The 18,146-nt window shown below is 37.0% G+C and overlaps 2 protein-coding genes across 2 annotated transcripts in view; both read left to right on the top strand.

The window, feature by feature from the left end:
• The window catches only part of LOC136984116 (uncharacterized), a 43,851-nt gene extending 40,653 nt beyond the window's left edge, over positions 1-3,198 (top strand). The window contains exons 16-18 of the mRNA XM_067281042.1: positions 2,044-2,191; positions 2,362-2,441; positions 2,905-3,198. Of these exons, the coding sequence (XP_067137143.1) occupies positions 2,044-2,191; positions 2,362-2,441; positions 2,905-3,022 (346 nt within the window). The 3' untranslated portion in view covers positions 3,023-3,198. The remainder of the gene's footprint in view (positions 1-2,043; positions 2,192-2,361; positions 2,442-2,904) is intronic.
• The window catches only part of LOC136984128 (dynein light chain roadblock-type 2-like), a 221,667-nt gene that overhangs the window by 72,706 nt on the left and 130,815 nt on the right, over positions 1-18,146 (top strand). The gene's annotated exons all lie outside the window — the stretch shown is intronic.

Here is an 18,146-nt window from a genome sequence, read left to right as displayed (position 1 = left end):
AGATAGAGCACACCACTGCTGTGATGTGGACAAAAGTAGATGGCTATCAACAATTTCACGAGATGTTTGTAGCTTTGTGCATCAGTGTTCCTACAATAGATCCCCAAGAAAAATGGTGCGGGATCACAAGATCAGATACTCCATCACATTTCATCCGAAAGATAGGGTTAAGATTGGGAGGCCATGTGGACCATGGGATTACAGACAACTTTTTGGAGTGTTCTTCCAGCCATGCTGAGGTAATATTGGACTAATGAGGAAGAGCACTGTCTTGCTGAAAGTACTCTGCATTCCTGCTTAGTACATGATGCCCATAAAGAGCTGTGTATGATCTGCCAAGATGATTGTTTATTGGTCACTGCTGAAAGACAAAGTCAGATGGAGCAAGAATCTCGTATCGTGCCATGAAAACATCCCCAAGACCAACATGCTGCCACCACCTGCCTGAACTATTCCAACATGATGTGATGGTTTTACAGCTTTGTGCAGTTTGTATCAGACTCTGAGTCTTCTATTAGCACAAACCAAGGTGAACTTTGACTCGGCAGACCGAGCAACGTTTTTTACTGTTTTTGACGATCAATTTTGATCTGCTATTGTCTAGGTGAGGTGTTTTACCTTGTGAGTCGATGGCCCCCGTAATTCATTGCGACGAGATGGTACTATACTATTTGTTGGCATATTAGTCCTTCTTATCTGGCATTGAACTGTGCTGTAATCTGTTGCACAGCATCCACCCTATTGGTCATTACGATGTACGACAAGCATGTGATTACCCCAGTTGTCAGTGACCCGACTGACAGTTTTATCTTGCATCAGATGTCTTTTAAAACTATTGATACTCTCATACAGAGACTGTACACTCGAGACACAGTCGCTCATGGGAAGTCCAGGTCCATGTAATTGCCAAAATGGAGTGACCCACACATTTAGCTCCCACAATCTGGCTGCAGTTAAAAATTATTTTATGATGGACAAACTGAAAGACCCAAATAAATTGTAATAGAAATTGAGAGTCTAGCATTGCTTATCTGCTGGCCACATGACAGTTCATTCAGTGCATTAGGTTGGGTGGCAGGGCAATTAGCTCCAACAATGTACTATTTCTAATTCAGTATTTCCTCAGTGTATAATAATCTGATGTAATAACACATTATGACACAGCATGGTAATGAGCAGCTCTTGGTTTACAATTTATAATTGTAGTTAATTATCAATCGTAATTATCAATTTAGTAACAATTGATCTTTGATAAATTATTATTTTCAAGTTTGATATCTGTTTTGTAGATATGCTTGTATACTACAGGATGTTCCATTTAAAATTGGCCCTACCGAAACAATAAAACATTACCAATGTAAATTTTGTCAGAATATTTGTTTTCTTGCAATATTTTCCTTTTAATCTCAGAACTATATGCAAACCAAAGGAAAGCATTTGCAGAAGCACCAAGGCTATCGATTTGCAATGTCAGTCCGAACACGATTGCACATATGCACAAGGATGCCATTGTCGGCATCTTCTGTAAGTTTCTAGTGTTATTTCCAGTCAGTGAGGCCAATTTCATGTGGAATGCAGTGTATATTAAGTACACACACACACAAGTGCTTATATCCTTTAACATGCTATTTTTCAGATTATATTCTTTTATCTAATTACAACCAAGATCAAAACTTTTATTTCCTTTTATTTTTGGAGGAAAAGTAGAGGATTGTTTTCCTCCATTAGATTATATTATATTGCAACATTTGTTAACCTGGAATAGGAAGATTTTTTTTTATATATTCATAATAATTAAATGTTTATTTACCAGATTTTTCAAATTATCCTGCATTTATTGGTCTTTGAATGGCTAACCATTCATTTTCAAAACTTCTTGAAATAAAGTTTCTACCAGTCAACATGCAAAATATTTAACAGTTGTCCGAATATCAATTAATGTGTTATATTCCTGGAAACTGTACACTCCGGTCCTTGGAATAACTTCAAATAATATCATTTTCTTAATATGCTTTTATATTATAATTTCTCAAATTGTTCCAGGAGAGACTTTTGGTTGGACATCTCCAGACACGTGTGGATGTGCTACATGCCGTTGCCATTTGATCGAGACGATAATCACCTCTGTTCTTTCAGAGAGATATTCTGCGACGAGTTTCCCGCTTCGTACTTTTCTTTCCTGTGGTCGGAGGTAGGCGAAAAAGTTAATTTTTCTATATAAGGAGAGACGAACGGTTTTAGTGTACTTTAGTTAAGATTTTCGGCAAGGAAGAAGCCCGTATATTTGTATTTAAAATATATACGCAATATTAAAAGTCTAATACTTTTTTACTCGTTATTAATGTGTTTTGTTTCTTCCAGATGGTTGCAGCAGATGTGTTCAGTGCTTTCTGGGAAGTCGGTTTGGATAATAAAAAACAAATCAAAGAAATTGGTAGAAGGTATGTAACATTAGTTTATAAACAACTAAACTTTGCTCTCCGATCCAAATATTTTAATTGATAAGCTTATAAAAATAATTGCAAAGTTTCAAGATTATTCATTAAATGAGTATAACTACATTAAAATTTAATGTGTGAAATCAGATATTATTCAAAAACAATGGCATAATTGTTAGAAGTCTATTATAACTGATAGAAACAATAATAAGCAATGAATCAGTTCTTCAACATTGTGTTGGCATTTTGGCATTATACGACTGAAATTTTACCTTAAATAATATATGAAATATCAAATACCCGATTCATTTCTTCTGTCATTACATTATACATCTAAAAATATATATAAGAAATAAATAATGCATAATCATTTTATTAACATGACGATAAATTCATTACTATATAAATATTATTATATTCACAACTCTTTGAAATATTTTCCCCTAAACTAATTTATTTCTTTTAGGTTTCGCGAAACCTTCTTGTCTGTGGGCGGAGGTCGACATTCCAGCGAAGTGTTTCGACAGTTTAGAGGACGTGATCCGTCTCCCGGTGCCCTACTGAAAATTTACAAACTAAAATAGTTAAGACTTTGGATTTTAGTAACATTAAGAAACTTAGTGTTTTGTGTTACAGTTATGTATTTAATATAAAAAGCAATAATTCTAAATAACAATTTTAGAATTAAAGATAAATACATTGTACAGTAATTTGAATAAATATCTTGTTTTTGTATACGAGACATTTGAAATTTTAAAAAGTTCAATATAGTTTTTATACGTATCGTTTTAACACGTATCGTTCACATTTACGGGTTCGACAAAACACAGGTAAGAATAAATATAATTCCAGAATGCTACTGCATTCTCGAACGTCGGTTCGTCTTTGGCTGTTCTGACGTAACAAGTTACAAATTCTGGATTGTTCCGTTCGTGCCGACAACCATTGGCACAAGTAGAATGATCAAAGATCTCTGTATTTAAGACAAGCAAAAGCTCCAAACACACACACACACACACACAATATTGGATGAAACAACACCTACGATGCTTTAAATTAAAACCACGGTCTAATTAAAAAGACGGTGCTCGGTGCTCGGAACTCAACTACACGTAAAACCGCAATAAGAAATTTAACGAGATCAAAGACGTATTAACGTAAGATTATCTACGGAGAATCTAAGATAAAACTAATGGAACGAGGTGGTAGTTTGCTCGCCAAAACCGGGCGTTCCCGCCACGATAAGACCCGAATTCGACCGGCCGGTCTAAAAAAGTGGCGGAACGGGGCACCCCGGAGGCGCGGCGTCCGGGTTGACCGTTTAGGAGGAGAGAAGACGCCGAACCGTATCTTTCAAAAAGCTAATTAATTTATCACGCGTTTAATAATTTAACAGTCATTAAATAGAGAGTGGCACGCGGGGACGTCCAAGCCGTCTCTCGGAGCGGCAGGGGTGGAGCGGCGCCAATCAATAACCGTCGTTAATATCCGTCGTCTCCGACACGTAAACTCTCGCATTCATCACTTCTTTGTATTTAACCATCGAGAAGTAACATAAATGACAAGTCAATAACCTTTTCTTCAATGTGGAAATTAATGACGTTCATTTTATTTGCTTTTAACGAAGCACACTCCACAATGCATTTCCAATTAACTTTACTAGCACAAAAGATTTTCTGGTAAAGCATTCTATATAAAAAACAATTAAAACTTATTAATTGTTAAAGGTCAACAAATCACCACTGCCATCTCTTTGTCTGCTTTAATTTAAATAATTTTAATTCGCATTTTTTTTTTTACGCAAACCATTACCAAATTTTACGTATCGAGTTTGTTAACCGCTTTCAAAGAAACAAAGTAATTTTAATGTAATAATTAATTAATTTTTAATTTAATAACCAAAATTAGTTTTCCGATCACGCACTAGATGGCGGCACCTTTTGACCAGCCTCTTCCAATAGGAAGAGCGTTAAGTAGTTTAAAAATATTTTTGGAGGAATGATTTTTCTTAAAAAACATTTTAAAAGTTTACAGATTAAACCGAAACTTAATAATAATAATAGTTTATGGGATAACGTTGCCCCGGCTTTATCCACAAATCTGATAAATAAAAATATAGAAAATTAAATATTTAGCATCGATTTTCGAATTTTAATTTAAAATAGTTCTGGCAACACTTGAGTCTCGTCGGGAATTCGTCCGTTCTTAGGCCCGGGGAAACGCCGAGGGGGGCGAAAAGTTCGATATTGTAATAATTATTTTACAAAGGAAGGAAATACTGGGTCGAGCCTCACCCGGCTTCGGAGATAACGCCCCAAATTTTTCGGCATTAGGAACCGCCGCGTACACAACTAGCGGCGGCGGATACCCGCGTACGCTAGCCAAACACCGGAAACTGGCCTGTAGACACCAACAAAAATCTACCGGCGGGTTATAAATTTAAGGGTAGGAGTAAAGACGCCAGACACTTTGGAGGGCGAAGAGGACGCGTTAAAAGCCGGGAAACAATAGAAGACGGCAAACCAGACGAAAGAAAAAAAAAGTTATTTGGGGTGGAAGACGGGACGCGCCAATTTCGGGTCGGCGGCCAATACGTCACGTCCGCACGTAACCGGATACGGGCATATTCTACCGCGGCAAATTGATGTCGGGACCTACCGTTCGGATAACGAGAGGGCGCGCGACCGCAATTCCCTACCCCCCCGCGCCCGGACTCGAATCGTCGAACCCAAATGCCAATCGACTCTGACGGTAATTAAGAAGTCGGACCCGGGCCGCGGGCGATCGATGGGAATAAACTAATTTGAACCGTGTTTTTTTCCACTTTATTTATTTTTTTCCGACAATTTTTTAATGCCATAAATTTAAAAAAAAAAATAAACCGGAGATGCGACTTTAATTACAAAAACAACTGTCGAGTTTTTTTGAAGTTTCTCTCGACGAAGTGTCTATCAAACAACATATCGGGAAAGACAGATCGAATTCTCATTTAAATTACTTTAAAATAAACCATTAAAATTAACCGGTGTGAAATTAAAGATTTTTTCCTCCTCCTCCTCCTCCTCCTCCTCCCTTCGTACGAAAGGAGGGGAGAAAAAAAAATAAAAAATAAATACATAAAATTCTTTTTTCCAGACGTTCCCGGCCAGTAAAGCGGATTTTTTGCCCCCTTTCTTTAATACCGCGTGTGCGAATCTTTATTAATCTGTTAGGAATTGCGACGTTATTGGCGCTGCGGAGGGATTGTCAAATTCCGTTCCCCGAAGTACTTTAGACAAATTTCCCCTTTTAAATGAGTTTACTCTTCTATTGGAAGGTGTACATTCGCGTCGAAAGTACTCCGAGTGGTTTTCTCTATTTGTTGGCTATCATTTAACGCTAGATTTCTCGTGGCTCGATCATCTAGCGAAACTTCATTACACGCAAGACAGAAATGAAATCTCGAGTATTCCAAAGACTTAGATGATTACCGGACATCCGTAATTAAAGAAATTACAATTTTGAAGCGGCTTTATTCTCCGCCACCTCTTCCCTTTCGACCCTCTTATTTCGCTTTCCTCTGTTTACCGTTAATTAATTAATTAATTTTTCCCGGGACCGTCCCCGCCGGTTTTTATATATATATATATATATGTATGTATATATACTGGGCCCGCTTTAAGCGCCGATTCCGCCGCCTGGCGCTTTACTATTAATTAATTTTCCGCCCCCCACGCCCGGTAGAAACGGTCCCGCGTTTGTTTTTCGTCGGCGGAAATTCCTAGTTTTGTTTTAACGTTGTCTAATTAATTTCGTACGGGCCGCGCCGCGTCAATCGATTTCTTACTCGGACTCGACCGTACGAAATTAATTAAGTAAAGTTACCGGTATTAACCGTTACGTTACGCCGCGTTAACGAGAGTTAGCGTAACTCTTAACTCTTACGGAGTTACGTTTTCCCCACCGGAAATCTTTTCGTAAGGTCGATCGTTTGTGCCCCGGCTTTGTCGGTCTTTGTTTCTGTTGTTTGTATTCGCTCGGCCGTAGGTGGACCACCTCGTCTTACGGTGGCCGTACCCCATTTATAAGTAACGTAACTGTCGGGTTTCGGCGGTCGTAGGTTCTAAAGACGGGGTGTCGTTACCGAAAAATTAAGTCGCAGTTACGTTTAAACCCAAAATACAACTGTAGGAAGCGTTTAAAAGTTAAGCCCGCGGCTATAGTTTGGACAAAAGTGCACGCGCCTACCATTCTCGTTCCTTCTACCGCGGGTGCATTCCTAAAACGCCACCTGCGCGTACGGAAAACCCCCATTTCTACTTACCCAGCCGTTTCGGGCATTCTTCTTCCCGTTCCCGTCGCGCCCAGGGAGGCGTTTACGTGCGAGCATCCAACGCCGAAATTTCGTAACCCGTACGAATTTTCGTGGCCTTGGCGGACCCCAAACCGGGGACTTTCTGGGACAACGGCGCGGGCCGAGTGTTTGGACGTTTCCGAGTCCGACGTGTTTTGGCACCTCGGTGGGGTTCGAAGAAATTTAAAATCGGTTTGGAATGTAACCTACGGTACTTTCGCTTGTTCCAATCGCCCGTGCGCCGAAATGGTCTCGAAACGCTGGACGTAGGATTTAAATACAGGCTCAGAGTTTGGCGTCGGGACGGCCGAAAGCGGAACTTTGGGGTCCGAACGGCCCGGGCCATGCGAGCAACTGGGGTTTCGTCCCGAGCGATGGTCGACAATGGAGAAGTAGAATTCGAGTCCTTATTACGGAACAGGTTTTTCGGAAGCCATCGTTACTCCGAAACGTTCGGAAAAGAGGCGAAGTTCTGTTTTCGGCAGCGAGTTTCGTTGGCTTAGAGTATTTGAAGGACGGCTGGCGGTAGAAATATAGACCCGGACGAAACAGGTGAAAATAAAAATAGTATACTTATTCACACAAAGTATTTCGAGCATCGTCCGAAATTTTATTGCGGACGTAAGATTCGGTCAGTTTACAAAAACTAAAAGCCTTCGTCGGGGGGGGGGGGTGAGAATCTTCAAAAATCTCGTCAGGAATTATTAAAATAACACTTTTACGATTTTTTAAACTTCGATAACGACGAATAAAATGCCCATTTTTATACAAGCGTGAATGGATTTCTGGGCGCGACAAAGCCCAGGACCCTGGCCTTTGCTTTGATTTTTTCGGAATCTGTCGTATTTCGAAAGCTGCGATCAAAGTTTTATTTTTTTATTATTACCGGCATCCAACGATCGATATATAATACGGATTACGTTCGAACGGCGACCACCAACAAAACCATGAAATCTAATTATCTAATTATCTAAAACATACGACGATCACGACTTAACGTTATAATGAAATCTTATTTACTCTGGTTTATATCAAAGATTAGCGTATAATTTCCACATGAAATATTAATGACCAGATAAAAGAGTGTGGGAATGCGACCCTTCTTTAATTTAATACCGTAGGACAGGTCGAAGTTCAAGGTTAAGTAATGAATATACTGTATTTTCGAACAGCTTTAATGAAACGCTTCGTGAGTCATACCGATGGGCGTGATACTCTTCCCGGTAAAAAGAAAAAAAAAAAAAAAAAATTCGCATGACATCATATACATTTACATTTCTTAAAAAGAATCTTTAATTCCTCGTCTAAAACATTTCGCTCCTAGCAATAAATATATATTGTGTATATATATATATATATATATAAGAACGAGGACAGAAGTGGTGTCGCTAGGCCGAGGTACTAAAAAAAAATAATAATAATTTCCAATTATCCTTAATATACAACTAATAATTTCTAAAATATCGGGAGTTTTTAAGAAGAATTTCGAATTTCGTTTTAAGAGACGAAAGGTAGGTCTATAACCTATCATTAAAGCATTTATGTGCTATTAACGTTGTAGAAATAATGATATATCGCCTCCAGTTATAATTATGTAAAATTATTTACCAGAGTTCAAGAAAGAGCATCTTTAACAACAGAGCCCGATAATGTGTTCCTGTTTGGTTAGCGGTTGTTGTCATCGGTAGTTTGTTACCAAGAAAAATGATTCGAAATTGATATTTATTATCCGAGGTGAATGTCTTCGCCTTCGATACAAGTTATTTGATGAGTCGCTCGTCTCCAAATTACTGTATTAGCGTGTTTTTTTTTTTTTTTTTTTTTAACCATCTTTTCTAAAAATTGAATTTCGTATCAATCTTCTCCACATATTTTTCCATTATTAAACAAGAAATCCTCTTTTTTTTTCTTCTTTTCAAATTTACAAAAGGCTATTCTCGTTTGTTAATTTTAAGGTGAAGAAAAAAAAAACGAAATAAATTTAATTAATACGTGGGGTTTTTATCTTTAATTATCGCGCCGGGTCGCCTTTAAAATGCATTTTAATTAACTATTAAATTATTTAAGAGGTTCGAAAAAAAAAAAAAATTATATTAACAATCAACAAGTTTAATAAATGAGGTTAAAGAAAAAGGAAAAAAATTATTGATTCTTATCCACTTCATTTTCTTTATCCATTTTTGCATAAAGTTCATTAATTTTATTGTTATTTAATGGAAATTATACGCAAAATGGTGTTTTGGGGTTAACGAAATCGACTCGAGATTTATTTATTTATTTTTTCCGTAATTATTTCTATATTTTAATTATTTATCTCCCCGTCTAATTGTCTGGCATTGATTAAACGGATGCCTCTCCAGTTGTATAGCCGACATTTTAATACATATATATTTATACTTCGTATTTACTTATATACTTTATACTATTTATACATATACATTTTAATACATATATATTTATACTTCGAAAGGGGAAATTTCTCTGCTAATTTTGAAGTTAATTATAAGATTAAAAATATATAAACAAAAAGCAGAAACTCACCGTTGATTCCTGAGTGATTTTCATATTTAAATAACCAAAATTTATCTTCCTAAAAGCAAAACAATATATTATAAGTCATTTTACAATGATACAGAAGCGTAGTTATTATAGTAAAGCTCTACGCGACGGTTAAAAATGATTCTTACACGGTAAATATTTTTTAAAAATGCTTTAATTTTAAGTATATTTATTCACTTAGAGGTGTACTTTCACATAAAACAACCCCTTAACGAATTGCTTTTGGTTAGTGTAACCCTTGGTGCCAATATGGCGGCTCGTCTCTGATTCCAGCAAGGAAACACATTCTAACCTAACCTAACCTATTCTAATAAATTACCATAATTATTAGCAACCAAATTATTAGGTTAGAAGGTGCGTCCCACTGTTTCCTTGCTGGAATCAGAAACGAGCCGCCATCTTGGCACCGACGGTTACATTAACCTTTCTTTTATTACATAAAAAAGGTCATTTTATTTTTTAAACATAATTTTCGTAAATTAAATATGGAGACGTTCTTATCCACCTTCGCTTTACGGCGGGGAAAAACATTTTATAACATTTTTCGGCATTATAATGCAGAAAAAAAGGAAATTTCGGCAAAAAAAACCCATCTAAATTATCAATAAAATGAAGGAGGACGGGAAGAAGAAGATGCGATAAATCAAAAAGCGGAAGCTTAATTATAAAATAAAGTTAATGGACTAAATAGAAGAAGAAGTATATAATTTGGGTTAAGAAAATAAAGACGAGTGTTTACAAGTGGAAGAATAAAGTAGTAAAACGAAAGCCTTAACGCAAATGCAAACATGGAAGTTCAATTTGGTGGGACACGATCTCCGTTTAGTGCCAATCGCCCACCAGGGGGCACGGTTGGAAGACAATCTTAAAGAGACGAGAGTATTTATAAAGAGTTGAGTGATTCATTCCGACAGTTTACGGAACGCAAATTCTCTCCCATTAACCGGCCAGTTAGTTTGGGCTTTCGCCAAATTGCACTTCACTAATTAATATATATTACTGTCTGAAAAGTTGCCCGTAAAATTTAATTTTATCACCGGAAGACATGGATAGGTGCTCTTTTGGAACTATCGCTGCCATAAAATATACATGGAAAAGCATCGGCGGCTCTTCGCTGCTCTTACTTTTTCTTTTTCTTTTTTCTACCGCCCATCGTCTGCAAATGGACTGTAAATAGACTGCTTCCCATTTTAATGATTATCTTGTTACCGATAGGGCCTTTATTTTTATTTTATTTTTACTTTTTCGTCTTTCTTTTTTTTTTTAAAAAAATCTTGTTTTCGTTTTTTCCCGCATCGTGTCGCTAAATCGTGTTTTAATTCACTATTATTATTTTTTAAATAATCATTTAGTTTCATATTTTCCCGCAACGCGTCGCTAGATCGAAATTTAAAAAAAAAAAATTATTACAAACGAGAGTATAAAATATTTTTCGGACATTTTCGCATAAAAACGGGAAGAAATATATTATTTTTCATTATTAATAATTATTGTATAATTTATTAAGAATTTTACGAGCGAGATTTTGGTAATAAAATAATTTTAAAACTCGCTGTGTGTAACGATTTCGGCACCGATTTTCCGCTTGAAAACTGAAGAAAAAAAAAATAATGTAAAAAATAACATTTTTAATCATCAAATTCTCGATCGTGAGTTATAATTGAAGTGAAAATAAAATAAGTTTATCGGTAACAAAACGTTTTACGGGTGAATTACACGAATGAGGGTCAGCAGACGTCGTTACTTACAAAGAGTAACTCGAACTCATCTTCGATAATTCGATATATTATCGAAATGAAGTGATTCCGAAAATAGCGTACGTGATATAAACAAGGAAAAAACCCCCATTTATTATTATTTCTAGGTCTCTATCCTTTGATATAATACAAATAATAAGCAATCCTCGAGCGTTAACAATGGGTAGAATTGTTTCCTTATTTGTATCATCAGTTACAATTCTATACAGGAGTTATCCCGTTGAAAATTATCCTTATTAACCGTCGGAACAATCAAATTAAGGACAATTGTTTTTATTATTAAATTACTTACATCTTTCTAGCGAACCGCGTTGAATTTTTCTACTTTTATTTAGTTAAAAATAAAGAAAAATACGGTTTCGATAGGCGGAATTCGTAAGAGACAAAGCACAAAATCGGGCTTTTTAAACGGGGGTGGAATGGATATATTTTTTTTCTCTCTCTCTCTTTTTTTAAGAGGGGGATGTCTATATTTTAACATCTTGTGTGTGTATCTGAATAAAAATCGTGTGTTCTTCGCATCAACTTGCATCGGATTCCCGCGAGGAAGATGCCTGCTATAATCGAATTACCCAGTCGCTCCATTATCTAGTTCCGTGTTCGTTCCATAATAGAATTCTCAGACTATCGTTCTCCATTGCGTAGCCTTAATTTCACACCACATAAACAACATTTACCGGCATTGGAAAAGGGGTGAAGCTATAAGAAAACCTTCACATTTCCATTATAATTTTAATCATAACAGTCCGGATGACATACACGTGTAATCGTTCCCCCCTGTTACAGTTTCGTTCCCCCTTCTTCTCACACGCTTCAATTGTAACAGTCGGTGACAGTATCATCTATCAGAGATTCTCCGAAGCGGAAGAGAAAGAGACTAAGCCTCTGGAAATCGAAAATAGGATCGCGGACCATCCGAAGGTCCTGATTGAAAAGTGTTCCCCTATCCTCTGCGTATCCCCCTCCGTCTCATGCCTTCTACATTATAAAGGTTGGACGAAAGGTTGTGAAGAAGTGATTATGTGAACGCCAATCCGTAAGCGCCAAGCCGAGAATCGTCAGAGCGTATAAGCCAACCGAAATCTTATTTTCGTTTTGTTGCAGGACGACAGATCGATTTACTTCTCCCCCTTCTTCACTTTAATATATTTTCCCCAAAATGGGTAGAAAAATCTTTTCGAATTTTGTGGCTAGAGTGTTGACAAACCGCGAGCTTAAGTAAAACATTTTTACTCTTACCAGACAGAAAATTAGCCATTTTCAATAAAAATCGTTAACAAATCGATAAAAATCAACAATTCGTTACATTTAAAGGCGCATTCCTCCATAAAAACACTAGAAAAACCTCTTCGAATTTCACAACTCCAGCTTACCAACCGACCTAAGTGAAATAATATTTGGTGTATTTTCCAACACAAAATTAGTACATTTCAATAAAAATCACGGGGAAAAAACGAAGAAAGTAAAAAAAAAAAAAAAATTAGTTGATGAAATCAAATGATAAGTTATTTAAATATTTATGGAAAGTTAATTTGTTTTTCTGATGATTTTATGTCAATTAACAATCTGAAAGGGGGAAGAATATGCGAGAAAAACATCTCCAGGATACAAGTTTTAAAATTTTAGACATGTATCCAAACTCCGGAAAAAAACCACATACATACATATATATATACATATACATATGAGTGTTTGTAAGTTTTTTTTAGGTAGTTTAATTCCTTGCGCGATTCAAAGTGATTTTTTATTCGCTTACAAGTAATAAGGTTCGAGTTAATTGCATAAATTTTTATCTATCTTTCCCACCTTTGCAGAATTCTCCATGGGACATTCTTGATTACCAAGATAAAAAAAAAAGAAGAAGAAGGAAAAAAAAGAGTAAATTTTAATATAAGTGCTGCTGCTTTCTGCTTCTGCTGCTGCTGCTTCTGAACGTAGCAATTTCTTCTTCTTCTTCTTCACGGCGACTTTTTAAATGATCGTTTTACAAAAATACTTAAATTTTTAGATGTTAATTTGTTATATAATCGAGTTTTTAACGGTTTATAATTAAGTATTTCGAAAAGAAGCAGTTTTCTATTGTATAAGTAAATGGGTTTTCCCATCTAAAAATGCACGAAATGATGCAGATAGAGATGAATAAACACGCGAAGTAAACGTTTGGATGCGATGTTTCGAAGTCAAAAAAGATTTGTTTGGATGCGATATTAAATGGGTTTGGTCGATTGCTTTTCTTTTCTTTTTTTTTTTTTTACTTTTTAAAATGTATTTTTGTAGCTGTTTGTATTTTAGAATGTTGCAGGAAGGAAATTATCTAAGGAAATCGTTACGTAGCCCATCTTAAGGGAGTAAGAGTTAGATTTTCTAAAAATTAAAAAAATATATGAATACGATTTTATACGTTTCAAAAGCAAAATATGAAATATAGAACTAGGATTTTACAAGATTCGAAGGAAATAAACCACGAGATTAGGACTTTTTTTTTTTACCCTTTTAAACACAAATATAAGGAGTGTGAACGGGATTCTACACGTTTATAAGGCAAAAAAGAATGAGAATGAAATTCGTAAGACTGTATTTTTGGCGATTTTACGCTTTTAAATACGCTTTCTGCCGATGCAAGAGTAAATTACACGAACGACATCATTTCGGGAGGCGAAAAAAAAGACGAGTATAACATTAGCGGGGTGCTTAGTTGCAAACTGGATCGTCTCTGTTTCAATCACATCAAAACAATAACACCTGGAGAGGAGAATATCAGCATGAGCACGGCATGTATCAATCAACAACTCTATTGATTAAGTCATCACTGTTCTGGCCATGAGCATCTAGTCCATCTTTGTAAACACGCTCTGCTACCTCCTGTCACTACCACGCTCGTCATTTGTTAGTCGCTTGTTCGCTCTTTTCCGTGCAGCTGCTCATCGACAACGAATGATAAGCGCGCATACATAAATACTTTTAGAATAAGTGAATGAAAATTTCACTAAACTTTACTTACCGACGTTCTTACCTATAAAACGAAATGCCGAGAAAACGGTTCCGACCCCGCGAAAAAAAGCTAAGGCGAAGTAAGTTTTGGCTATACGAAACGGAGCACGTTCGTTACTTAACGAACGTTCGTAAGAACTTACTTGAAATTGATTGGACGAGCAGATAATTTTAAATATTTTCAAAATTAACGAATCGTATCGATTATATAACATTGCCGTACTTTGTAAAGGACGATCATTTTTAAAATTTCTCATTAAATACGTCGCATTCTTTAACGCATCCATTGTTATATAAATATAAATTTCATTTGAAAACTAAACACGGAAAAAATAGTAGTAGTGTGTTTTAAAATTAGTTTCTTCGGCAATTTTTTAAAATAAAATAATAAAATTATATAGAATAGAATTCAGAATATTAAAGTAAATAATGAATTATTATATAAATCGCAAGCACAATTGTACTCCTGCAAATAAGTTGAAAGAAATTTCGTTTCGAACCGGTTTAAAATTAATTACACGCGAAAAATGCAACAAAATCGTACGAAAGAAGAACGAATTGATTCGATTACCACACAAAAACGTGGCGAACAGATGATTAAAAGCATGAAATTGTCTTTTAAATAAATGTTTTTAAAAATAATTCTGAAAAAACTTTATTTAAAATGGGATCGAAATTGGAAATTATCTGTTAAACAAAGCCGCGACTCGGTAGCATCTGCATTAAAATCTCGATAAATTGTTAAACATTGAATTATTGGTTATTTTTTAGATTGGACGTGGAAATTTTCTTTATTCCGAAAAAAAGAAAGTGGCCAGATTATAAAGTTTTACATATCATTTAACAGTTTTTGGTGCAGTCGATGGTAGGCGGTCCGAAATTGAAAAAGAAATATTCAAAATTCGGTAGAAGAAAAAAAGAAAATAAACTTGGCTAAGATTTTCGATTTTTTGTTGGAAAAGATAAAAGAAAAAAAAATCGAGCAAAGTCGTAAATCTGTTGACGATGTTTTAAAGCGTCTTAGTTAATCCATAAACATTTATAGGCGCATCTCGATCAAAATGTATGCAAATGATTCAACACACATTCATCTAAAAAAACGGCGCGATAAAAATTTATTCCCCATGACAAATATGTCCGTCGATGAATGGAATCAACTGTACTCCCGCCTACAACCACAATATAGTATCAATCACTCTGTTATTGGTGGCACGATAATCCCTAGCAAAGCACGAGGAGGTATTAGCCATCCCTCTGACAATGACATTCGTCCATCATAATTAGATTTGTTAGGCTTGGACCATTGAAAGGAAAAAGAAAATCTTTCATACATATGGATGGACAGAAGTGTACAGGTTCGATCGTGACTCCTTTACAAAAGACGAGTAATGACGCGTCGCTTCCAAGACATGCAGCCACCCTACTCCGCTGCAACATCCCCTCATAAATCACGCATTTGCTATCACGTGATGCTTCCATTTCTCGCCGCACCGTGTCGCTACCTTATCAGCATTCGAGTAAAGCGCCCGTTAGTAGAGCCGTTATATTTTGCCCGAGACTAGAGTGCGATTGTTATCTCGTTTAATCTCCGCATTCGGGATAATGTTCCCCTTTTCGTGGCACGCGGAATGCTCCCGCCGTTCCCTAACAACCTAGGGCCTTTAGCATGATGTCCACGTACTTCGGTCACATCCCATAATCCCGGTAGACTTGTCACCGCCTCTAAACCCGATTGGTAAAGAAAGACACAAGAAAAAAAAATGGTCGCCGGTATTACGAGTAATCCCGCGTACGCCATTGTTTAAAACGAAAAAATAACTGGATTTTTGTCGATTTTTATAAGTCCGCTTCACCTCTACCCTCTTCGGTCGGATAACTCTTTTAAAACATTTTTAAGCCAAACGGTGGAGGGGCGCTTTGCAGCGTTCTCGGAGGGTAGTTTGCACGTTTGAAGAATAGCGTTTGACGCCTCGTATAATAGGATTTAAGTTCCTCGACTACTCGAATCCAACAGCTTCTGCGACACCCGACTCTCGCAGCCATCTGTCCACGTACAGGCGGTGGCAAAGTAGCGCATGTGGTGCGTGAAAGCGTAACCACTGGGCTAGAAAATATATGCACGCCATCTCCCCCAGAGTCGTTGTGGCAGGCTAATGGACAGCAGTGTAGGGCGTGCGATTCACATCCCAAGGGTCCTCGGTCTCTTGCTCTTTTAATGTCTACTCTCCACGTTCGTTGCAAACACGTGCCTCTACGTAAGTGTAGCTAATGGTCGATCCCCCGAGCATTCTCGACCTGCCACTGTTTTCCCCATCAGTTCGAGAAATAAGGCTAATTTATGCTTCTTGGGGAGGAGATTTTACAGTTGGTCGACTGCACACACACACACACACTCGTCTTTTATAAACCCGACATACTTTTGCGAAAACGTTAAGTTGAAATTAATGCTATAATCGACTGATCTATAAACTGTCGACAGACGTAAAATTTTAAGAAAATTAAATCCGTCCCTTCGAGGTAGAATTCGACCAAGGACCGGATGTAAAAATGGGAATTTCCTGTTAGTACAAGGTTATAACAATTAGTTTGCCTAGTTCGTTCGGGAAATTTTTTTATTTTCCTGTGAGATACCACCCAAAATGATATAATGACGAAGAGAAACGAAATGAACCAAAGAAACTAAATCGACCCTTAAACACAGTCCCGGTCAGTCTTCAAATAACTACCGTTGTGGGAAGTCCTACAAATACAATTCCAATAAGTAATGGTGCTCACTGGTCTAAAAACATTTCCAAATAGATTAGTTCTCCGACGTTATCCAATTGCCCAAAACTCGATCGGCCCATTGTCCGATTCAAAGGCTATGTTAAATAAGCGGCCCATAACGACAATTGGATAGAAACAGGGTATCGAAAATCCTGCCTTATTTAATAGTTCCATTGTGTAATTTTTCAAACTAGGCGTTGGACTAGGTCATAAGGGAACAATCCAACTCCCTGCCAACAACTCCCACAGGAGTCGTAGCTCGATGCGGAGATTGTCCTTGCGTCCTTCTGCTTCTCTTATTCAGACCCGTCCTAATAGTTTGACAGATGCAAAATTCGTCACACAACAGATTTCGATAGAAACCAATCCCATAAATTTATTAATTAATCTTCGAATTCGAAACTCGTGCGCGTGGAATTTCGATCCTAACGCGGTGTTTCCCACAGTGTGTCTTTCGAAACGGATTAATAAGAAATCCGTAGAGAAACGTCGACGCGTTCCAGAAATTTATATCCGGGGTTCCTATATTTTGGTCACGTGGCGGATTAGTAGCGGCATTTCCTATTACAAAACTAAGTATCGACGAGCACGTGTTACAACACGTGTCGGTCGTGCGCCAGGACGGAACTATCTCTCAGTATTCTTTATACTTTGCCAAACCTTTCACGATCTGTTAACAGTATAATAGGACGAACTCGTAAAGGGAGAATCCCTTCGTGGGAAGTGGCCTTCGGTTAATTTAATCCCGCGTCACACGTTCGAAACTCTTTTGTAGATAATCATCAAATAATCGGAGGGCGCCGCGTATAAAATGGCCGTTTCTAAACAAACAAAACCCCGTCATTTTTTTTCTCGGAAATATCGGCGGGTCATTTATTAATCACAATCTATTATCGGTGGCTTAAAATATATAATAACGGCTCTTCTATCTTTTTAACTTCTAAGAAATTACAGCGTTGCCATCAAATAATAAATTAGCCCAAAGTATTAATCAACTGGTAAAATTCGAAAGGAGAGAGAGAGAGCGAAATTTGAGTCGGTGTATCATAAATCTGGATGAGTAAAATGAAGTTAAAACACGGGTTGATGATCACATCCACTTATAGATATAAATTTGCCAAGGTTTCTTTTGCCGTCGCGATCGTCGACCGATACCACAATAGTTGATAATCACCGTCATTATATTAGACAGTGTCACTGCCAACGCCCTATCAGTGGCTTTGGCAAACAGTGGCGGGATATTTGGTCATCCATCTTTGATAGCAATGAACTTTCCCATCCCCCGACGGAATTTTAAACGCT

The sequence above is a fragment of the Centruroides vittatus genome, unplaced genomic scaffold, assembly GCF_030686945.1.
Source record: "Centruroides vittatus isolate TY-2023 unplaced genomic scaffold, ASM3068694v2 contig_904, whole genome shotgun sequence".
Lineage (NCBI taxonomy): Eukaryota > Metazoa > Arthropoda > Arachnida > Scorpiones > Buthidae > Centruroides > Centruroides vittatus.
Note: the sequence above shows the minus strand (reverse complement) of the source record. Positions and strands in the feature narration are given on the sequence as shown.